This window comes from Bombina bombina, chromosome 6, assembly GCF_027579735.1.
Source record: "Bombina bombina isolate aBomBom1 chromosome 6, aBomBom1.pri, whole genome shotgun sequence".
In the NCBI taxonomy this organism is placed as follows: domain Eukaryota; kingdom Metazoa; phylum Chordata; class Amphibia; order Anura; family Bombinatoridae; genus Bombina; species Bombina bombina.
In genome coordinates this window covers 78,889,791-78,915,500 of record NC_069504.1, presented here as the reverse complement: position 1 = coordinate 78,915,500, position 25,710 = coordinate 78,889,791, and the positions used below count along the sequence as shown (strand labels likewise).

At 42.3% G+C, this 25,710-nt stretch overlaps 1 protein-coding gene across 2 annotated transcripts in view; it reads right to left on the bottom strand.

The window, feature by feature from the left end:
- The window catches only part of PRPF18 (pre-mRNA processing factor 18), a 151,629-nt gene that overhangs the window by 98,801 nt on the left and 27,118 nt on the right, over window positions 1-25,710 (bottom strand). For both annotated transcript variants that reach the window (XM_053716489.1, XM_053716490.1), the window contains one exon: window positions 5,322-5,390. In XM_053716489.1, the coding sequence (XP_053572464.1) occupies window positions 5,322-5,390 (69 nt within the window). The remainder of the gene's footprint in view (window positions 1-5,321; window positions 5,391-25,710) is intronic.

Below are 25,710 nucleotides of genomic sequence, written 5' to 3'. Positions count from 1 at the left end.
ATATTGTATACACGGACATCACTGGCTGTAACAGTATTAGCTGTGCACAGTATATTGTAATGTGCACAGCTAGTACTTTTACAGCCAGTGATGTCATGTGTATACAATATACTGTGCACAGCTAGTACTGTTACAGCCAGTGATGTCAGGAGTATACAATATACTGTGCACAGCTAGTACTTTTACAGTCAGTGATGTCAGGAGTATACAATATACAGTGCACAGCTAGTACTGTCACAGCCAGTGATGTCAGGTGTACAAAATTTATGTGCACAGCTAATACTGTTATAGCCAGTGATGTCCGTGTATACAATATACTGTGCACAGCTAATACTGTTACAGCCAGTGATGTCCATGTATACAATATAATGTGCACAGCTAGTACTGTTACAGCCAGTGATGTCAGATGTACACAATATAATGTGCACAGCTAGTACTGTTACAGCCAGTGATGTCAGGTGTACACAATATACTGTGCACAGCTAGTACTGTTACAGCCAGTGATGTCAGGAGTATACAATATACTGTGCACAGCTAATACTGTTACAGCCAGTGATGTCCGTGTATACAATACACTGTGCACAGCTAGTACTGTTATATACAGTGATGTCAGGTGTATACAATATAATGTGCACAGCTAGTACTTTTACAGCCAGTGATGTCAGGAGTATACAATATACTGTGCACAGCTAGTACTGTCACAGCCAGTGATGTCAGGTGTACACAATATACTGTGCACAGCTAGCACTGTTACAGCCAGTGAAGTCAGGTGTATACAATATAATGTGCACAGCTAGTACTGTTACAGCCAGTGATGTCAGGTGTATACAATATATTGTGCACAGCTAGTATTGTTACAGCCAGTGATGTCAGGTGTACACAATATACTATGCACAGCTAGTACTGTTACATACAGTGATGTCAGGTGTATACAATATACTGTGCACAGCTAGTACTGTTGCAGCCAGTGATGTCAGGTGTACACAATATAATGTGCACAGCTAGTACTGTTGCAGCCAGTGATGTCAGGTGTACACAATTTAATGTGCACAACTAGTACTGTTACAGCCAGTGATGTCAGGTGTACACAATATAATGTGCACAGCTAGTACTGTTACAGCCAGTAATGTCAGGTGTACACAATATACTGTGCACAGCTAGCACTGTTACAGCCAGTGATGTCAGGTGTATACAATATAATGTGCACAGCTAGTACTGTTACAGCCAGTGATGTCAGGTGTATACAATATATTGTGCACAGCTAGTACTGTTACAGCCAGTGATGTCAGGTGTACACAATATACTGTGCACAGCTAGTACTGTTACATACAGTGATGTCAGGTGTATACAATATACTGTGCACAGCTAGTACTGTTGCAGCCAGTGATGTCAGGTGTACACAATATACTGTGCACAGCTTGTACTGTTGCAGCCAGTGATGTCAGGTGTACACAATATAATGTGCACAGCTAGTACTGTAACAGCCAGTGATGTCAGGTGTACACAATATAATGTGCACAGCTAGCACTGTTACAGCCAGTGATGTCAGGTGTATATATTGTATACACGGACATCACTGGCTGTAACAGTATTAGCTGTGCACAGTATATTGTATACACCTGACATCACTGGCTGTAACAGTGCTAGCTGTGCACATTATATTGTGTACACCTGACATCACTGGCTGTAACAGTACTAGCTGTGCACATTATATTGTGTACACCTGACATCACTGGCTGTAACAGTACTAGCTGTGCACATTATATATTGTATACACCTGACTTCACTGGCTGTAACAGTATTAGCTGTGCACATTATATTGTATACACCTGACTTTACTGGCTGTGACAGTACTAGCTGTGCACAGTATATTGTATACTCCTGACATCACTGGCTGTAACAGTACTAGCTGTGCACAGTATATTGTATACACCTGACATCACTGGCTGTAACAGTACTAGCTGTGCACATTATATTGTGTACACCTGACATCACTGGCTGTAACAGTGCTAGCTGTGCACAGTATATTGTGTACACCTGACATCACTGGCTGTAAAAGTACTAGCTGTGCACATTATATTGTATACACGGACATCACTGGCTGTAACAGTATTAGCTGTGCACAGTATATTGTAATGTGCACAGCTAGTACTTTTACAGCCAGTGATGTCATGTGTATACAATATACTGTGCACAGCTAGTACTGTTACAGCCAGTGATGTCAGGAGTATACAATATACTGTGCACAGCTAGTAATTTTACAGTCAGTGATGTCAGGAGTATACAATATACAGTGCACAGCTAGTACTGTCACAGCCAGTGATGTCAGGTGTACAAAATTTATGTGCACAGCTAATACTGTTATAGCCAGTGATGTCCGTGTATACAATATACTGTGCACAGCTAATACTGTTACAGCCAGTGATGTCCATGTATACAATATACTGTGCACAGCTAGTACTGTTACAGCCAGTGATGTCCGTGTATACAATATACTGTGCACAGCTAATACTGGTTACAGCCAGTGATGTCCGTAAATAATATAATGTGCACAGCTAGTACTGTAACAGCCAGTGATGTCAGGTGTATACAATATATTGTGCACAGCTAGTACTGTTACAGCCAGTGATGTCCGGTGTACACAATTTACTGTGCACAGCTAGTAATGTTACAGCCAGTGATGTCAGGTGTATACAATATACTGTGCACAGCTAGTAATGCTACAGCCAGTGATGTCAGGCGTACACAATATACTGTGCACAGCTAGTAATGCTACAGCCAGTGATGTCAGGTGTATACAATATACTGTGCACAGCTAATACAGTTACAGCCAGTGATATCAGGTGTACACAATTTACTGTGCACAGCTAGTACTGTTACAGCCAGTGATGTCAGGTGTATACAATATACTGTGCACAGCTAATACAGTTATAGCCAGTGATATCAGGTGTACACAATTTACTGTGCACAGCTAATACTGTTACAGCCAGTGATGTCCGTGTACACAATTTACTGTGCACAGATAGTAATGCTACAGCCAGTGATGTCAGGTGTATACAATATACTGTGCACAGCTAGTACTGTTACAGCCAGTGAAGTCAGATGTACACAATATACAGTGCACAGCTAATACTGTTACAGCCAGTGATGTCCGTGTACACAATATACTGTGCACAGATAGTAATGCTACAGCCAGTGATGTCCGGTGTACACAATATACTGTGCACAGCTAGTACTGTTACATACAGTGATGTCAGGTGTATACAATATACTGTGCACAGCTAATACAGTTACAGCCAGTGATGTCTGATGTACACAATATACTGTATACAACTAGTACTGTTACAGCCAGTGATGTCATATTTACACAATATAATGTGCACGGCTAGTACTGTTACAACCAGTGATGTCAGGTACAAACAATATACTGTGCACAGCTAGTACTGTTACAGCCAGTTATGTCAGGTGTATACAATATACTGTATACAACTAGTACTGTTACAGCCAGTGATGTCAGGTGTACACAATATACTGTATATAACTAGTACTATTACATACAGTGATGTTAGGTGTATACAACATACTGTGCACAGCTAGTACGGTTACAGCCAGTGATGTCAGGTGTATACAATATAATGTGCGCAGCTAGTACTGTTACAGCCAGTGATGTCAGGTGTATACAATATACTGTGCACAGCTAGTACTGTTACAGCCAGTGAAGTCAGGTGTATACAATATACAGTGCACAGCTAGTACTGTTACAGCCAGTGAAGTCAGGTGTATACAATATACTGTGCACAGCTAGTACTGTTACATACAGTGATGTCAGGTGTATACAATATACTGTGCACAGCTAATACAGTTACAGCCAGTGATGTCTGATGTACACAATATACTGTATACAACTAGTACTGTGACAGCCAGTGATGTCATATTTACACAATATAATGTGCACAGCTAGTACTGTTACAACCAGTGATGTCAGGTACACACAATATACTGTGCACAGCTAGTACTGTTACAGCCAGTGATGTCAGGTGTATACAATATACTGTATACAACTAGTACTGTTACAGCCAGTGATGTCAGGTGTACACAATATACTGTATATAACTAGTACTATTACATACAGTGATGTTAGGTGTATACAACATACTGTGCACAGCTAGTACTGTTACAGCCAGTGATGTCAGGTGTATACAATATAATGTGCGCAGCTAGTACTGTTACAGCCAGTGATGTCAGGTGTATACAATATACTGTGCACAGCTAGTACTGTTACAGCCAGTGAAGTCAGGTGTATACAATATACAGTGCACAGCTAGTACTGTTACAGCCAGTGATGTCAGGTGTATACAATATACTGTGCACAGCTAGTACTGTTACAGCCAGTGAAGTCAGGTGTATACAATATATTGTGCACAGCTAGTACTGTTACAGCCAGTGAAGTCAGGTGTATACAATATACTGTATACAACTAGTACTGTTACAGCCAGTGATGTCATATTTACACAATATAATGTGCACAGCTAGTACTGTTACAACCAGTGATGTCAGGTACACACAATATACTGTGCACAGCTAGTACTGTTACAGCCAGTGATGTCAGGTGTATACAATATACTGTATACAACTAGTACTGTTACAGCCAGTGATGTCAGGTGTACACAATATACTGTATATAACTAGTACTATTACATACAGTGATGTTAGGTGTATACAACATACTGTGCACAGCTAGTACTGTTACAGCCAGTGATGTCAGGTGTATACAATATAATGTGCGCAGCTAGTACTGTTACAGCCAGTGATGTCAGGTGTACACAATATACTGTGCACAGCTAGTACTGTTACAGCCAGTGATGTCAGGTGTATACAATATACTGTGCACAGCTAGTACTGTTACAGCCAGTGAAGTCAGGTGTATACAATATATTGTGCACAGCTAGTATTGTTACAGCCAGTGAAGTCAGGTGTATACAATATATTGTGCACAGCTAGTACTGTTACAGCCAGTGAAGTCAGGTGTATACAATATACTGTGCACAGCTAGTACTGTTACATACAGTGATGTCAGGTGTATACAATATACTGTGCACAGCTAGTACTGTTACATACAGTGATGTCAGGTGTATACAATATACTGTGCACAGCTAGTACTGTTACAGCCAGTGATGTCAGGTGTACACAATATACTGTATACAACTAGTACTATTACATACAGTGATGTCAGGTGTATACAATATACTGTACACAGCTAGTACTATAACAGCAAGTTATGTCACGTCTACTGAAAAAATATGACTGATAAAATATTGTACCTTAAGCACTTTGTTGATAATATCCATGTCTTTGTTATCATCTCCTTGTCCGAGACATTCTCCCAAAGCCTGAAACAAATGCCATATTGAGGATTAGATAAGCTGACAAAATAAGACGCTGTACACAAATTACATTTGATTAAAATATAAACATTTAAAAAGAATCAGTAAACACCTGTTATTCACAGTAAAAATAGAGGATTTTCTTACCAGAACTGAAAATTAAACTCTGCTACATACATTTTTCTAACGGGCTTTAAGTGATATCAACCGTAAAAAAATGTACATTAAAACATAAATTATGCTTACCTGATCATTTACTTTTCTTCTGATGGAAAGAGTCCACAGCTGCATTCATTACTTTTGGGAATTAAGAACCTGGCCACCAGGATGAGGCAAAGACACCCCAGCCAAAGGCTTAAATACTCCTCCCACTCCCCTCATCCCCCAGTCATTTTCCCGAGGAACAAGGAACAGTAGAAGAAATATCAGCGTGAAAGATGCCAGAAGAATAATAAGGACGCCCCACATAAAATTACGGGTGGGGAGCTGTGGACTCTTTCCATCAGAAGAAAAAGAAATTATCAGGTAATCATAATTTATGTTTTTCTTCTTAAATGGAAAGAGTCCACAGTTGCATTCATTACTTTTGGGAAAACAATACCCAAGCTATAGAGGACACTGAATGCCAAGACGGGAGGGTAAATTAGGCGACCCATACTGAGGGCACCAGGCCTGAACCTCTACCCAATAAAAAAAATTTTTAAGAGGAAAAGCCCCAAAGACACTGACTCGCAGTCAGTCAAACTAGAGACCGCAAACTGACTCAACTGAGCCAACAGTCCTCCAGGAGACACCGTCGCCCAACAGACAGTCCCCCACAGCTCATCCCCCACAGATGAAGGAGAAACTAGCCGAAACCCCCAAGGGGACAAGGCAAAGGAGAACCAAGGAGACTGAAAGGTCCCCTAATACAAAAAAGAACACCTCCAAGAGTGAGTCCAGTTCACAGAGACCCAAAGTGGCTCAAACAGGGGAAGGAGGCCACGTCTATACCAAGCGAAACCCGGGAGATGACCGGGCACAGAGACAGAAAAGACGTGTCTCCAACATCCTGCAAGCACGGAATGCAACTGAAGAGGCAAAGTCTTCCCAGTGTCTGACCATAGAATACCAAAGCATTCGCCATGAAAAAGTGTGTAATACACCCAGGTGAAAAACCCCAAGGTTGAGAACACAGACTCCATAACAGGACGACACAGAGGGTACTTGCGAGGAGGAAGAAGCAGTCAAGCAAGAAACAGACCACAAAAGCAACCCCCAGACAGAGGGCATGCTCCAGGCAACCTAAGTCGCTGGACCTACACACAGGTCCCTAAAAAAGGGTTACACAAAACCTCAATCGAGGCCCCCCGAAAAGGGGAGTATACCCTCAGAACCCGCAGGAAGAGTAAACCCTCTTCTGAAATCAATGGAGCAAGTTGAAAGGAGAATCTATACCCTAGCAGACTGAGCTAACAGGATAGACTCAACAAGGCTCACAGATCCAGAGGAGACTGCGACCTGAACGCAGCACCTTAGACCGCTCGGCCATCCTGACCTGCAGACCCACACCCAGCTGGACCAACCCAGCCTCAGGGATCCAAGACCAGGGAACAAAAGAATCCCGAAACAGGTACAGGAACGAACGTAAGGCTAGCACAGCCATCCCCACAGAGAACAAGTACAGCCCGACTCTGAAAACAGACAACAAGGCCATAGACCTAAGGATCTATCAAAATAAAGGCCCACCAAGTCTGACTTGGAGCCAGCAAGACCCCAGAGGGGAACCAATCCCACCATTCCACCTCCCATCCAGGAGAAGCCCTAAGCTAGGACTCTATCTCCATAGGGAAGAGAATTCCCCCTAAAGGAAAGGGATGATGCCGGAAGGGCAACAAGTGTCCTCAAGGCCCGTATCACCGGATAATGGGAAGAGAAATTTCCAGCACAGATGTCCTAGAAAAGGACCCCCCTACAAGTAGCTTGCCAAAGCAGAGGCACAGCCAACCCATTTGACTGCAGAGCAGGAAATCCACGGGAACACTGGCAAGCTGACCAGGAATGCAACCCTATGGTGCACCAGAAATTGGGCATCCAGCGCCAGCAGCTGGGTATGAACCAACCCTTGAGGCGCAAGCCACACAGCTAACTACCATTTAAAACCCACAACCTTCTGCTTCGGGAGCTGTGGAGCTAACCACTAAGCCACATATCCCCTTGATGACATGGGCTACTCTGTGGCAAAGAGTAAAAAAATACTCAGAAAACCTGGCCAACCATGACCAGCTTAGGTAGATGGACCAAGGACAAAGCCCAAGTTCCCACTACCGTGGAACACCCTGACCAGCCCTGATATCCAAGATGCCAAAACCACCCAAGACTGGGTCAGGAAAAAGGCCAAGCGAAGCTTCAGCAACCGGAAGTCTCAGAGAAAAACAGGTCCGGGAACCTAATAGTTCAGGCAAACCTTACCCTAGAACTAAACACCCCAGCTGACCAAAAAGCAAGACACAAGGGATATGGATGCATATCCAGAGAATCCGGATAGCGATAAGAACTCGAAAGCCCCGACCAAAGGAAGGAACCACCCCTAGCTAAAGTGCAACACTCCAAGGAGCAAGGCTAGAAGTCGAATGAAGATACTTCTCAGAGCCTCAGAACAACCAAGGGATACCTCAAGGTCAAAAAAATCATACTAGCAGGACTAGTCTACCTATCACCTCCGCACAAGCAGAGGACACAAGGAAGAGAAAGGCACTAAGCCTACCCAGCTCCAGAAAAACCCGAGCTAAACAAAGTCCCCGCAGGGAACAACCATCACCCGGAAAAACAGATCCCTAAAAGGAGATCCAACTCACCCAGAGACAACTGAAGACCTAAAGGTCTCTTATAACTCAGACAGACAGTACACGTCAAAGAGTAAGAGCTGTGTCTAGATACACTATAAACAGCTTACGCGTACAACTGCAAGGTTTCAAGAGCTGCAACAGGTTTCAGACTGCAAACCTTCCGCATGCTAGACAGCTATCCTGTACAAGCTGTTGGACCAAGCCCAAAAGGCCTAAAAATGAAGACCAAACCGCTCAACTGCGGTAAGGGGCGTTAAGCCCTCCAACCCTCCACCACATGGGGGAGGAAACCAAGTTCTGATGAAATCAGATGTCAGATAGAGTGACGCAGCGGAAAAACTCCCCTGCCTGGCCATCTATGACTGAAGGCTATAAGGACTGAAACAATCCTTCCCGCCTCACGGATCCACAGGTCCTCTCGAATGCTTAGATGAACATGAAAAACAATGATAACCTGAGCACTCGGCGCTTCTACCGAACCAGCAGAGCAGAATAGCGCCACGTGTCTTAACATCGGCAAGACCGAACAAACCCAACAGGACCAGCCTGCACCCAGGGTCCTAAATGGCAAGCTGCATAAATTCTCCCTCATAGGGGGAAAAACGGAAAACAGACATTTTAACATAGGACTAACATGTCCAAAACAACTTCTGAAGAAATAATAAAGAGTATCAATCCCAGAAGGTTCCCGAAGGAAACAAAAACAAATAAAAGACATCCCATCGGATATAAATAAAATATAAGGCAACCTGGAAGTTAACGCCCAAAAAGACACAGGCCTACCCGCAGGACCAGCCAAAAGGAGCCCTATCTTTCAAAAACTGGGAAAGATCTCAAACAAATGACAATCAGGAGATTACTTCATCCCCACGTGTCTAATGAGGTGCACCACTCGAATTAGCAGACTGAAAATCCCCGTATCTGGTAACGATAGGATTATTCAATAACTGAAAAACATGTCTGAGCAATACGCGAAGGCGTGCAATCCTGTAACAAAAGGCACAACACTCAGGGACAGTTACACCCGTGGGGAACTGTAGAGGCCTTTCCCAAGGCGGAAGGCCCGGGACAATAGGGCACAAGCACATTCTCAAAGAAACATGCTGCAACCTCCAGGGGGAACACGCCACCCTGCATGGAGGAATCAGAAACTGGGTTACCCGCATGTGTAGGATTATGAATTGGTACAGAACTCGCCTCTGAGGACAGGACCCCCAGAGCACACGGAACCAGGCGCTCTGAAATGGCATACGGAACAAAACTGGTTGACATGTGTCATCGAGGCCAATCCGGATTCGGCATCGGACACAGAATCTGAAATCAAAATAGTCTCGGTATCAGAATCCTCTGTAACTGAATCTGAAACTAGCACAATCTCAGCATCAGAATCCTCCATAGATTGTAAGTTCCCCCTCTATGTGTTTGTAAATTCTGTCCTGTCTTAGTCTTAGAAGTTTTATACTATTGTTTTATTTAAATGATCTGTATCCATGGACAGCGCTGCGGAATATGATGGCGCTTCATAAATAAAGTATAATAATAATAACTGGATAGAGGAAATATCAATATGGACTAAAGTATGAAAACAAAAAACGGCACCTGACACCCGCAATGGCTAGGGCACTCACCACCTCCTATGACCAGACCCCTGCGGACTAGAATATCTCCTTCGCCACACGGTCAGGAATGCGGAAATGGGGAGCAGAACATAACCCCGCCCGAACACAAGGTGAACCGAATAGTCCAAAAAAGTGCGCCCAACCAAAAGGCTGTGTCACTTCCAAAGGCCTCAAATTTCAAACCACGAACCCATAAACATCACACATAAGCAGGCTGAATCACATAACAAACATGATTATAACCCCCCCTCAGGAGATATTAACCCTCGATTCCAAGATACTAACAGAGGCTCACTGAGACCCTTATGTCATATAGTTAGACCCGCAAGGTGTGTAACCTGTCGGGAAAACATTCACATTACAGTACATTGACGATAAAGTAAAATTAAATGATCTTATCAGAATCTACGCCGTGGAACAGGTACACAGCCTTTCAAGTGTGACAAATAGTGGCATCGCCTCCGCCATGGACTTGGGAGAAGAAAGCAGGCAGCGGAGCAAAGTTTGACGCTGCTGATTGCTTGAGGAGCTGTTAATATGAGTCGGGATGGTTTAGCAGAACTCTCCGGACTCTAACTTTCATCAAAGCCCTAACTGAGAGACTGACAGGACTACTTAAAACTCCTGTCCCATGCCGAAGAGTACTACCCTCCATAAGAGACAAAAAACAAACAAAAAAATGTTGACACGTTTCTGCCAACCTCCTGGGACGAAAGGCAAAGAATGACTGGGGGATGAGGGGAGTGGGTGGAGTATTTAAGACTGGGGTGTCTTTGCCTCCTCCTGGTGGCCAGGTTCTTAATTCCCAAAAGTAATGAATGCAGCTGTGGACTCTTTCCATTTAAGAAGAAAATGGACAATACGATAAAAATTTATATGCACATAAATTTATATGCACATAGTGCAGTGATTCATGAATCACTGCACTAACCCTAGCTAAGTTTATAAGCTGTGTTAACAGCGATACTTTGGTAGGGAACCTGCTGAAAAGCAGACTGAAGTAAAAAACATAATTTATGCTTACCTGATAAATTTATTTCTCTTGTGGTGTAACCAGTCCACGGATCATCCATTACTTGTGGGATATTCTCCTTCCCAACAGGAAGTTGCAAGAGGATCACCCACAGCAGAGCTGCTATATAGCTCCTCCCCTAACTGCCATATCCAGTCATTCAACCGAAACTAGCCGAGAAAGGAGAAACCATAGGGTGCAGTGGTGACTGTAGTTTAAAATTTAGACCTGCCTTAAAAGGACAGGGCGTGCCGTGGACTGGATACACCACAAGAGAAATAAATTTATCAGGCAAGCATAAATTATGTTTTCTCTTGTTAGGCGTATCCAGTCCACGGATCATCCATTACTTGTGGGATACCAATACCAAAGCTAAAGTACACAGATGAAGGGAGGGACAAGGCAGGTACATAAACGGAAGGGACCACTGCCTGTAGAACCTTTCTCCCAAAAATAGCCTCCGAAGAAGCAAAAGTATCAAATTTGTAAAAATTTTAAAAGGTATGAAGCGAAGACCAAGTCGCCGCTTCGCAAATCTGTTCAACAGAAGCCTCATTTTTAAAGGCCCAGGTGGAAGCCACAGCTCTAATAGAATGAGCTGTAATCCTTTCAGGGGGCTGCTGTCCAGCAGTCTAATAGGCAAAGCGTATTACGCTCCGAAGCCAAAAAGAAAGAGGTTGCCGAAGCCTTTTGACCTCTCCTCTGTCCAGAGTAAACAACAAACAGGGAAGATGTTTGACGAAAATCTTTAGTCGCTTGTAAGTAAAACTTTAAAGCACGGACTACGTCCAAATTATGTAAAAGACGTTCCTTATTTGAAGAAGGATTAGGACACAATGATGGAATAACAATCTCTTGATTGATATTCTTGTTGGAAACTACCTTAGGTAAAAACCCAGGTTTTGTGCACAGAACTACTTTATCTGTATGGAAAATCAGATAAGGAGAATCACATTGTAAAGCTGATAACTCAGAGACTCTACGAGCCGAGGAAATAGCCATCAAAAACAGAACTTTCCATGATAAAAGTTTGATATCAATGGAATGAAGGGGTTCAAACGGAACTCCTTGAAGAACCTTAAGAACCAAGATTAAGCTCCATGGAGGAGAAACAGGTTTAAACACAGGCTTAATTCTAACCAAAGCCTGACAAAATGCCTGGACAACTGGAACCTCTGCCAGACGCTTGTGCAAAAGGATAGACAGAGCAGAAATCTGTCCCTTTAAAGAACTAGCTGATAATCCTTTATCCAAACCCTCTTGGAGAAAGGACAATATCCTAGGAATCCTAACCTTACTCCATGAGTAATTCTTGGATTCACACTAATGAAGATATTTGCGCCATATCTTATGGTAGATTTTCCTGGTTACAGGCTTTCGTGCCTGTATTAAGGTATCAATGACTGACTCGGAGAAGCCACGCCTTGATAAAATCAAGCGTTCAATCTCCAGGCAGTCAGTCTCAGAGAAATTAGATTTGGATGATTGAAAGGACCTTGTAGTAGAAGGTCTTGTCTCAGAGGCAGAGGCCAAGGTGGAAAGGATGACATGTCCACCAGGTCTGCATACCAGGTCCTGCGTGGCCACGCAGGCGCGATCAAGATCACCGATGCTCTCTCCTGTTTGATTTTGGCAATCAGTCGAGGGAGCAGAGGAAACGGTGGAAACACATAAGCCAGGTTGAAGAACCATGGTGCTGCTAGAGCATCTATCAGCGTCGCTTCTGGGTCCCTGGACCTGGATCCGTAACAAGGAAGCTTGGCGTTCTGGCGAGACGCCATGAGATCCAATTCTGGTGTGCCCCAACAATGAACCAATTGAGCAAACACCTCCGGATGGAGTTCCCACTCACCCGGATGAAAAGTCTGACGACTTAGAAAATCCACCTCCCAGTTCTCTACACCTGGGATATGGATCGCTGATAGATGGCAAGAGTGAGTCTCTGCCCAGCGAATTATCTTGGAGACTTCTAACATCGCTAGGGAGCTCCTGGTCCCCCCTTGATGGTTGATGTAAGCCACAGTCGTGATGTTGTCCGACTGAAATCTGATGAACCTCAGGGTTGCTAACTGAGGCCAAGCTAGAAGAGCATTGAATATTGCTCTTAACTCCAGAATATTTATTGGGAGGAGTTTCTCCTCCTGAGTCCACGATCCCTGAGCCTTCAGGGAATTCCAGACTGCACCCCAACCTAGAAGGCTGGCATCTGTTGTTACAATTGTCCAATCTGGCCTGCGAAAGGTCATACCTTTGGACAGATGGACCCGAGATAGCCACCAGAGAAGAGAATCTCTGGTCTCTTGATCCAGATTTAGCAGAGGGGACAAATCTGTGTAATCCCCATTCCACTGACTGAGCATGCATAATTGCAGCGGTCTGAGATGTAGGCGCGCAAATGGCACTATGTCCATCACCTCCACCATTAAGCCGATCACTTCCATGCACTGAGCCACCGAAGGGCGCGGAATGTAGTGAAGAACACGGCAGGAATTTAGAAGCTTTGATAACCTGGACTCCGTCAGGTAAATTTTCATTTCTACAGAATCTATCAGAGTTACTAGGAAGGAAACCCTTGTGAGGGGTGATAGAGAACTCTTTCCCTCATTCAATTTCCACCCATGCGACCTCAGAAATGCCAACACTATGTCCGTATGAGATTTGGCAATTTGGAAGTTTGACGCCTGTATCAGGATGTCGTCTAGATAAGGGGCCACTGCTATGCCCCGTGGTCTTAGGACCGCCAGAAGAGACCCCAGAACCTTTGTAAAAATTCTTGGGGCTGTAGCTAACCCGAAGGGAAGAGACACAAACTGGTAATGCCTGTCTAGAAAGGCAAACCTTAGGAACCAATGATGATCTATGTGAATCGGTATGTGAAGGTAAGCATCCTTCAAATCCACTGTGGTCATGTACTGACCCTCCTGGATCATAGGTAGGATTGTCCGAATAGTTTCCATTTTGAACGATGGAACTCTGAGGAATTTGCTGTCTTAGAGGCAGCAGCAGGCTTTCTGGCCTGCTTGCCTTTGCTCCAGGCCTGGTTAGATTTCCAGGCCGGCTTGGATTGCGCAAAAGTTCCCTCTTGTTTTGTAGCAGAGGAAGTTGATGCTGCACCTGCCTTGAAGTTTCGAAAGGCACGAAAATTAGACTGTTTGGCCCTTGATTTGGCCCTGACCTGAGGAAGGGTATGACCCTTACCTCCAGTAATGTCAGCAATAATTTCCTTCAAACCAGGCCCGAATAGGGTCTGCCCCTTGAAGGGAATGTTAAGTAATTTAGACTTTGAAGTCACGTCAGCTGACCAAGATTTAAGCCATAGCGCCCTACGCGCCTGGATGGCGAATCCAGAATTCCCAGCCGTTAGTTTAGTCAAATGAACAATGGCATTAGAAACAAAAGAATTAGCTAGCTTAAGTGTTCTAAGCTTGTCAAGTATTTCAGTCAATGGAGTAGCTGTCTGAAAGGCCTCTTCCAGAGATTCAAACCAGAACGCCTCAGCAGCAGTGACAGGAGCAATGCATGCAAGGGGCTGCAGGACCTTGTTGAATAAACATTTTCTTAAGGTAACCTTCTAAATTTTTATCCATTGGATCTGAAAAAGCACAACTGTCCTCGACAGGGATAGTGGTACGCTTTGCTAAAGTAGAAACTGCTCCCTCCACCTTAGGGACCGTCTGCCATAAGTCCCGTGTGGTGGCGTCTATTGGAAACATTTTTCTAAAAATAGGAGGGGGGGAAAACGGCACACCGGGTCTGTCCCACTCCTTAGTAATAATTTCTGTAAACCTTTTAGGTATTGGAAAAACGTCAGTACACACCGGCACCGCATAGTATTTATCCAGTCTACACAATTTCTCTGGCACTGCAATTGTGTCACAGTCATTCAGAGCAGCTAAAACCTCTACAAGCAACACCCGGAGGTTCTCAAGCTTAAATTTAAAAGTAGACATATCTGAATCAGGTTTCCCCGAGTCAGAGACGTCACCCACAGACTGAAGCTCTTCCTCAGCTTCTGCATATTGTGACGCAGTATCAGACATGGGCCTTAAAACATCTGCGCGCTCTGTATTACGTCTAACCCCAGAGCTATCGCGCTTTCCTCTGAATTCAGGCAGTCTGGCTAATACCGCTGACAGGGTATTATCCATGATTGCCGCCATGTCCTGCAAAGTAATCGCTATGGGCGTCTTTGATGTACTTGGCGCCATTTCAGCGTGAGTCCCTTGAGCGGGAGTCAAAGGGTCCGACACGTGGGGAGAGTTAGTTCCCCCTCGTCAGAATCCTCTGGTGATAATTCTTTTAAAGATAACAGCTGATCTTTATTGTTTAAAGTGAAATCAATACATTTAGTACACATTCTCCTATGGGGTTCCACCATGGCTTTTAAACATAATGAACAAGGAGTTTCCTCTATGTCAGACATGTTTATACAGACTAGCAATGAGACTAGCAAGCTTGGAAAACACTTTAAATCAAGTTAACAAGCAATATAAAAAAAACGTTACTGTGCCTTTAAGAGAAACAAATTTTGCCAAAATTTGAAATAACATTGAAAAAAGGCAGTTAAACTAACAAATGTTTTACAGTGTATGTAACAAGTTAGCAGAGCATTGCACCCACTTGCAAATGGATGATTAACCCCTTAATACAAAAAACAGATTAACAAAACGAAAAATGTTTTTTTAAACAGTCATAACAACTGCCACAGCTCCTACTTTTGAAGCCTTTTGAGCCCTTCAGAGATGTACTATAGCATGCAGGGGACTGCTGAGGAAAGCTGAATGTCACAGTTTGTAATTTTAACTGCACCAACTGTAACTTTTATACTATAACAGTGGAAAGCCTCAGGAAACTGTTTCTAGGCAAAAGTAAAGCCAGCCATGTGGAAAAAACTAGGCCCCAATAAGTTTTATCACCAAAGCATATATAAAAACGATTAAACATGCCAGCAAACGTTTTATATTGCACATTAATCAGAGTATATACCTCTGATAGCAAGCCTGATACTAGTCGCTATTAAATCACTGTATTTAGGCTTTAACTTACATTAATCCGGTATCAGCAGCATTTTCTAGCAAATTCCATCCCTAGAAAAACTTAACTGCACATACCTTATTGCAGGATACCCTGCACGCCATTCTCCCTCTGAAGTTACCTCACTCCTCAGACATATGTGAGAATAGCAGTGGATCTTAGTTACTTCTGCTAAGATCATAGAAAAACGCAGGCAGATTCTTCTTCTAAATGCTGCCTGAGATAAAACAGTACACTCCGGTACCATTTAAAAACAATAAACTTTTGATTGAAGAAAAAACTAACAATATTTTACCACTTTCCTCTAACTACCTCCAGCTATGTTGAGAGCTTGCAAGAGAATGACTGGATATGGCAGTTAGGGGAGGAGCAATATAGCAGCTCTGCTGTGGGTGATCCTCTTGCAACTTCCTGTTGGGAAGGAGAATATCCCACAAGTAATGGATGATCCGTGGACTGGATACACCTAACAAGAGAAAGGTGTGTCATTGTGTACTTAATTTGCATATCTTACCCAGAATCCTTTGCTGCATTGGAAACAATGTAATTCAGAGGTTTTCTGTGGGAACACAAGCCTCTGGGCCTGTCTAGAATTGTTAATGAACTACACAATGAGCTATTTTGTCTATATATATATATTTTTTTTCTTTCATGATTCAGATAGAGCATGCAATTTTAAGCAACTTTCTAATTTACTCCTATTATCAATTTTTCTTTGTTATCTTTATTTGAAAAAGAAGGCATCTAAGCCAAGGAGTCAGACAATTTTTTGTTCAGGACCAAGGACATCACTTGTTTATTGGTGGGTGCATTTATCCAACCAATTAATAAGCACAACCCAGGTTGTGAACCAAAAATGGGTCGGATTCTAAACTTACATTTTTGCTTTTCAAATAAAGATAGCAAGAGAATGAAGAAAAATTGATAATAGCAGTAAATTAGAAAGTTGCTTGAAATTGCATGCTCTATCTGAATAAAATTTGGGTTCAGTGTCACTTTAACCCCTTAAGGACAAGGCCATTTTTCAATTTCTTTCCCTTAAGGATCAGGGCTATTTTTACATTTCTGCCGTGTTTGTGTTTAGCTGTAATTTTCCTCTTACTCATTTACTGTACCCACACATATTATATACCGTTTTTCTCGCCATTAAATGGTCTTTCTAGAGATACCATTATTTTCCTCATATCTTATAATTTACTATAAAAAATTTTTTATAAAATATGAGGAAAAAATGTTACAAATCTACAACCACCAAAAAACACCCATGCTAAATAGTTTCTACATTTTGTCCAGAGTTTTGAAATACCCAATGTTCACATGTTCTTTGCTTTATTTGCAAGTTATAGGGCAATAAATACAAGTAGCACTTTGCTATTTCCAAACCACTTTTTTTCAAAATTAGCGCTAGTTACATTGGGACACTGATATCTTTCAGGAATCCCTGAATATCCCTTGACATGTATATATTTTTTTTTTTTAGCAGACATCCCAAAGTATTGATCTAGGCCCATTTTGGTATATTTCATGCCCCCCTTTCACCGCCAAATGAGATAAAAAAAAATTAAAAAAATGGTTCACTTTTTCACAAACTTTAGGTTTCTCACTGAAATTATTTGCAAACAACTTGTGCAATTATGGCATAAATGGTTGTAAACACGTCTCTGGGATCCCCTTTGTTCAGAAATAGCAGACATATATGGCTTTGGCGTTGCTTTTTGGTAATTAGAAGGCCACTAAATACTGCTGCGCACCACACGTGTATTATGCCCACGATCCCGCCCCCCTCCACATCACACGGCCCATCGATGGCCGCCCACCAGCCTCCCAAACTGGCTCCCACCCACCAACGATACCAGCCATCGATGTCCGGTGCAGAGAGGGCCACAGAGTGGCTCTCTCTGCATCGGATGGCCAAGGAGAGTTATTGCAGGATGCCTCAATGTCGAGGCATCACTGCAATAACCGGAAAGCGTCTGGAAGCGATCAGGATCGCTTCCAGCCGCTTTAAACCCTAATGTCGTACAGGGTACGTCGCTGGTCTTTAAAGACCATGTTATGTGCGACGTACCCTGTACGACATGCGTCGTTAAGGGGTTAAAGCAAACACAGTGTTAATTTGTTTTTAAAATGTTTAGACATTGCTGACATGCTATTCTATAGCAAGATAAATTAAATGTCTTCTAATTACAAGGGGTTTACTGTCCCTTTAACAAAAAACAAGTATCCATATCATGCAGGTACTTACTCTTATTTTCCTTATGTAACACAAAAACGTATTCAGTGTTCAGTATTTTTTTGCTACCTTTGCTAGAACTGCTGAGGTGCCCAGTAATTACAAAACATTACCAGGAAGGCTAGACACACTCACTGGTTCTTATCTGCTGTAAAACAGAATTTATACTTACCTGATAAATTACTTTCTCCAACGGTGTGTCCGGTCCACGGCGTCATCCTTACTTGTGGGATATTCTCTTCCCCAACAGGAAATGGCAAAGAGCCCAGCAAAGCTGGTCACATGATCCCTCCTAGGCTCCGCCTTCCCCAGTCATTCGACCGACGTAAAGGAGGAATATGCATAGGAGAAATCATATGATACCGTGGTGACTGTAGTTAGAGAAAATAATTCATCAAACCTGATTAAAAAACCAGGGCGGGCCGTGGACCGGACACACCGTTGGAGAAAGTAATTTATCAGGTAAGTATAAATTCTGTTTTCTCCAACATAGGTGTGTCCGGTCCACGGCGTCATCCTTACTTGTGGGAACCAATACCAAAGCTTTAGGACACGGATGATGGGAGGGAGCAAATCAGGTCACCTAGATGGAAGGCACCACGGCTTGCAAAACCTTTCTCCCAAAAATAGCCTCCGAAGAAGCAAAAGTATCAAATTTGTAAAATTTGGTAAAAGTGTGCAGTGAAGACCAAGTCGCTGCCTTACATATCTGATCAACAGAAGCCTCGTTCTTGAAGGCCCATGTGGAAGCCACAGCCCTAGTGGAGTGAGCTGTGATTCTTTCAGGAGGCTGCCGTCCGGCAGTCTCATAAGCCAATCGGATGATGCTTTTAAGCCAAAAAGAGAGAGAGGTAGAAGTTGCTTTTTGACCTCTCCTTTTACCAGAATAAACAACAAACAAGGAAGATGTTTGTCTGAAATCCTTTGTAGCCTCTAAATAGAATTTTAGAGCACGAACTACATCCAAATTGTGCAACAAACGTTTCTTCTTTGAAACTGGATTCGGACACAAAGAAGGCACAACTATCTCCTGGTTAATATTTTTGTTAGAAACAACTTTCGGAAGAAAACCAGGTTTAGTACGCAAAACCACCTTATCTGCATGGAACACCAGATAAGGAGGAGAACACTGCAGAGCAGATAACTCTGAAACTCTTCTAGCAGAAGAAATTGCAACCAAAAACAAAACTTTCCAAGATAATAACTTAATATCTACGGAAAGTAAGGGTTCAAACGGAACCCCTTGAAGAACTAAAAGAACTAAATTGAGACTCCAAGGAGGAGTCAAAGGTTTGTAAACAGGCTTGATTCTAACCAGAGCCTGAACAAAAGCTTGAACATCTGGCACAGCCGCCAGCTTTTTGTGAAGTAAAACAGATAAAGCAGAAATCTGTCCCTTCAAAGAACTTGCAGATAATCCTTTCTCCAAACCCTCTTGTAGAAAGGATAGAATCTTAGGAATTTTTATCTTGTTCCATGGGAATCCTTTAGATTCGCACCAACAGATATATTTTTTCCATATTTTATGGTAAATTTTTCTAGTTACAGGCTTTCTAGCCTGAATAAGAGTATCAATGACAGAATCTGAGAACCCACGCTTTGATAAAATCAAGCGTTCAATCTCCAAGCAGTCAGTTGGAGTGAGGCCAGATTCGGATGTTCGAACGGACCTTGAACAAGAAGGTCCCGTCTCAAAGGTAGCTTCCATGGTAGAGCCGATGACATATTCACCAGGTCTGCATACCAAGTTCTGCGTGGCCACGCAGGAGCTATCAAGATCACCGAAGCCCTCTCCTGATTGATCCTGGCTACCAGCCTGGGAATGAGAGGAAACGGTGGGAATACATAAGCTAGGTTGAAGGTCCAGGGCGCTACTAGTGCATCTACTAGAGTCGCCTTGGGATCCCTGGATCTGGACCCGTAGCAAGGAACCTTGAAGTTCTGACGAGACGCCATCAGATCCATGTCTGGAATGCCCCATAATTGAGTTATTTGGGCAAAGATTTCCGGATGGAGTTCCCACTCCCCCGGATGAAATGTCTGACGACTCAGAAAATCCGCTTCCCAATTTTCCACTCCTGGGATGTGGATTGCAGACAAGTGGCAGGAGTGACTCTCCGCCCATTGAATTATTTTGGTCACTTCTTCCATCGCCAGGGAACTCCTTGTTCCCCCCTGATGGTTGATATATGCAACAGTCGTCATGTTGTCTGATTGAAACCTTATGAATTTGGCCTTTGCTAGTTGAGGCCAAGCCTTGAGAGCATTGAATATCGCTCTCAGTTCCAGAATGTTTATCGGGAGAAGAGATTCTTCCCGAGACCATAGACCCTGAGCTTTCAGGGGTTCCCAGACCGCGCCCCAGCCCACCAGACTGGCGTCGGTCGTGACAATGACCCACTCTGGTCTGCGGAAGCTCATCCCTTGTGACAGGTTGTTCAGGGTCAGCCACCAACGGAGTGAATCTCTGGTCCTCTGATCTACTTGGATCGTCGGAGACAAGTCTGTATAATCCCCATTCCACTGTCTGAGCATGCACAGTTGTAATGGTCTTAGATGAATTCGCGCAAAAGGAACTATGTCCATTGCCGCAACCATCAAACCTATTACTTCCATGCACTGCGCTATGGAAGGAAGAAGAACAGAATTAAGTACTTGACAAGAGCTTAGAAGTTTTGATTTTCTGGCCTCTGTCAGAAAAATCTTCATTTCTAAGGAGTCTATTATTGTTCCCAAGAAGGGAACTCTTGTTGACGGGAATAGAGAACTTTTTTCTATGTTCACTTTCCACCCGTGAGATCTGAGAAAGGCTAGGACAATGTCCGTATGAGCCTTTGCTTGTGGCAGAGACGACGCTTGAATCAGTATGTCGTCCAAGTAAGGTACTACTGCAATGCCCCTTGGCCTTAGCACCGCTAGAAGGGACCCTAGTACCTTTGTGAAAATTCTTGGAGCAGTGGCTAATCCGAATGGAAGTGCCACAAACTGGTAATGCTTGTCCAGAAAGGCGAACCTTAGGAACCGATGATGTTCCTTGTGGATAGGAATATGTAGATACGCATCCTTTAAATCCACCGTGGTCATGAATTGACCTTCCTGGATGGTAGGAAGAATTGTCCGAATGGTTTCCATTTTGAACTCTAAGCCATCTCCGTGGAGATGTTGCCTGTGCAACGGCAAAGAGAATGACTGGGGAAGGCGGAGCCTAGGAGGGATCATGTGACCAGCTTTGCTGGGCTCTTTGCCATTTCCTGTTGGGGAAGAGAATATCCCACAAGTAAGGATGACGCCGTGGACCGGACACACCTATGTTGGAGAAAAAGCTGTTGACATCTATAGTCCAAAAGAAGGTACTAATTCCTTTAAACACTGCATGCAGCAACCTGCGATATTTCTTTTTTTTTGCATTATTTTGGTTAAAGGGATACTATTTTTATGATTTCAGTTAATAGTAAAATGTGCTGTGAATATTTAGTTCTCCCTAATAATATTCAAGGGACTAACCACAACACAAAACCCTAACCAAAATGATGGTGCCACAGTGATATGTACAGCAGTGACATATGCGGTTATACACTGCAAGCTCTTTGATAAAGCAACTTGTCGAAACGCGTCTAACATGTCTGCTAGTGATTTTAAACTGCATTAACAGGACTTGAAATATTAAAGGACCACTAAATATAGTAGAATAAATAATACAAAGACAATGCAATAGCACTTACTTTGAATCTGAAATAAGTAGTTGTAGAATATTTTCTGGCAAATTGTTTGAGAATAGTATGATGGAAATTGAAAGTACTAGTACTTTCTAATATATAAATTAGCTATCAGAATTTGTAATTCTACAAAGGGTTTGGTTGGGCTTTTTAGGTTTAATTTTAATAACAAATAATACATTTAGATTAAGTGTCTTGCTATGCATGAATAAGAGCTAGCAGGAATATACAACAATGAGAGTGCTTACGTTTATTCTTCTTACCAATCTTTAAAGGGACATTGTACAATAGATTTTTGGTTGCATAAATGCTTTGTAGATGATCCATTTATATAGCCCACCTGGGAGTGTTTTGTAACAATGTATAGCTTTGCTTATTTTTAAAAAACATTGTGCTAGGTTTCAGATTCCAGATTGCTCCCGTTTGTGTAGTGGGTCTTTTCATATGCAGGGGTCTTCTCTTCCTGCTTTCTCAGCCCTTTCACTCAGTGTCCCAGCCAAACCTCATCAACAGTGCTGAACTGGGAGCTTTTAAGTACGTTTTTAAAAGGTGTTATACTGGATTTTTATATCAGTACCTGTGCATATTCTTTGTTTATAGTAGTGTCTATTACATGCAGTCATAAAAATTGGTGTATACTGTCCCTTTAAAGGGGCACTAAAGTAAAAATTAAACTTCCATGCTTCAGATAGAGCATGCCGTTTTAAGAGACTTTCCAATTTACTTCCATTATCAAATTTACACAGTCTTTGACACACACAGTCTGTGGCACCAGCTCCTATTGAGCATGTGCATAAGTTCACAGTGTATATGTATACTAGTCTATGATTGGCTAAAGGCTTTCACATGGTACAGGGAGGCTGGCAAAAGGGAGAAAAAAATATCTATTGCTTGTTTCAAATTCAGAATAAGCGCCCGATGATCTAAACTTTGCCAGATCAGATGTATTTTTTCATGCTGACCCTCGCAGGCACTGCTGTAGTGGAAATATCGTTAAAAAAAAAGGGGCAGTCCAAGTCCAACAACTAGGCATGCTTCATCATCAATCCAAGAAATGCTTCTCAAACTCCTATGCAGATGATATTTAACACTACAAAGATTAGACAGAATGTGCCCCTCTTGGTGCAATCGCTGCTAGAGGGGATGTGGTGGTGAGGGGTCCTTATTACACATATGGTGGTTCTGCCCACGACTTAAAGTGAAAGTAAATTATCAGCCTCAATATTAATGCCATCCATTAATCATATATAGATTAATATAGTTTTTTTAAATCATTGGTCTTTTGTAAAAAATATTTTAAATTGCATACCGTCTAAAGTACTTGCTCCGCCCACCCACTCATTTCCTGGTATGTCTCCTTTACAGTAAGAGTGGTCCCACCCGCTCTTACGTGTACATCCGTGCCCTGCAGGTCCATGGAGGACAATACGATCGTCCATACTAAATTATTGAATAAGAGAATGTGCATGCGTGTCTCATAAACGCACATCTATAGAGGCCAAGAATTCCGCGAGACATGCATGCGTATTTTGAAATGTGGGCGTACAGTGAGTCTGTTGGGACACCAGTGGAGGATCAATTAAATGGTTGTTAACGGTATTCGTCATTTACATTTTTTATTTTTTTTACCTATGTTGAGTTACGGTGTGTAAAAATAGTGTTTTAAAAAGGTAGATTTCTAAGAAAATTGGAAATATGTGAAAAATTGATGAATGAAACACACTAATTTCGGATGTTCTGCATAGCGGTGAGTGATAGTTAACTTTTCCTTTAATGTCATTTGGTCGGAGATCACAGAGAAAATGTCAGACAAACTAGGAGTCTTAAACCAGACATTCTACTCTTTCATTCCCTCCTGAAAATCAAAGATGACACCAAATTTGTATTACTAGTTATAATGCTTAATAGTGCTAAAAAACTTGTATGTGGGTACACTTGATACTTGTGTAACTATGCTTGAACTCTAGCAAGGTCATACACTGTAACCAGAGACCTTATCGAGTATAATGAACATTTGGGGAGACATGGTCAGGGCACTCCGAATCAATTCCCCCCCACACCCTTTTTTCCCTCTCTCTTCCACAACTATATACTACTGCATTGGGTGAGTATAGATAATGTCAGATTTAACGACTTCTTCTACTTTGCACAAATAAGTATTATGTTTATTACTGTATCCTTAGCGTTTTACTTGTAAAACTTAGAAAAACTTCTAAACCCCACAGTCTCCATAAGGGGACTCTACCACCATCATGAAGATAACTATGAGAACACATATCTCAGAAACTCTGAAGCTTACTCATTAGTTATAGATTCCTGATTTGAGATTTGTTCCCTGATTTATTCCTTTTTACAAGGTATGGAATGCAAACAAGTCTTTCGTTTGTCTGGCTCAATTACTTGTAATCTATGTGCCTTCTTTGTACATTTCATTTTTTCTTCAATAAAACTTGTTGATTAAATAAAAAAAAAAATTAAAAAAAAAGCGCCAGTCTGTGACTGGCGAGATGTCTCCTTTTCAAAGTAATGTAAAGGAGCTCCATGGTGCATTAGTAGTGAGCAGGTGTACACTAATATAAATCACATTACGCTGCTTTCTGCGTATAGCTTCTTACAATCGCCTATATTTTTGTATACATGTTTTTCTATTAGGGTCTTTTGTTTTTTGAGTGCTTCAAGAAAAGCTTGCCACCTTTTAGTTTGTGAGGGAAAAAAAAAACTGTAGATCTGAGAGTGAAAATCTTTACAGTATTAAGCTGGGATTAGAGAGATAATTTCACATACGCCGATGTTCAGCCCATTTTACGAAAAAAACAAACAAACAATTATGTACACATTTCGAACAGTTTTTTGCACATCCAGTGTACTTAAATTATGATTTACGCTGTTTTATTATGCATCTCCTCTCCATACCAAAAGGCAGTATATGCCCCTTAGTGAGACACCCGGTCTTCAAAGTAAAAAGTGGGAAAATGGAAGTACTGTCGAGCAATTTTTAACAATCAGCCCAGAGACCTTTAGATCATCAGACCCGAAGTGTTATTGACTTGTATTTTTATCATGCACTTGTTAATTATGCAATTCTACTGGACCTTTATCTGGTCTCAAACTAATACACTGCAAGATTTAAACCGGCAACAAAGCAGTAGTAAGATTTTGCTCTATGACATTGTCAAAGTGAAGATATAGGCATACACACACAAAAAAATTGACACCAAAAAAAAAAAAAAAAAAAAAAAACGCATTCTGCACAGTGGACAAGTTTTGAAGCATAAAAAATAACTAGGTGCTAGCGACAAAATGAAACCATTATCCGATTGCTTGTGCATCCGGTGACCTCACTGAGACACGGATCAATCAGATCATGTATTATTAACAGTTGAGGGCCGATACCCTACACAGAGTTCTGTTCTAATCAGACAGTCATAGGAACAGAGTCCTTCTAGAGGTGCGCTTGTCAGTAGTAGATAGTCGATCAATAGTACCCAGACGATCAGGCCGCACTCCCAATATAATAGAATGTGGAGAAATCCTGTAGATTTCTGTAGGCGCCTCTCTCCTTATCTACAGGACCCCTGTTCTAATCAGAGCTTTGGGCGCGGCAACCGCCTCTGGGAACCTAACAATGGGTCCCACCCCCCATAACGTGCTTTTAAAGGTTCTAGGACAGACTGGACTGTTATTCGACGGACATTTGTCTGTCCGATTATTATCCGTCGCACACTCATTCTGTCAATCGGATAATGGTTTCATTTTGTCACTAGCACCTAGTAAAAAAAATGGTCAAGAAAAAATGTATTCCTACAAAAAAATGGCAGATGAAGCTAATCAGTCTTTGAAGAGATGCACTTATCAGAGCATACATTTTATTGATCATGGAGGTA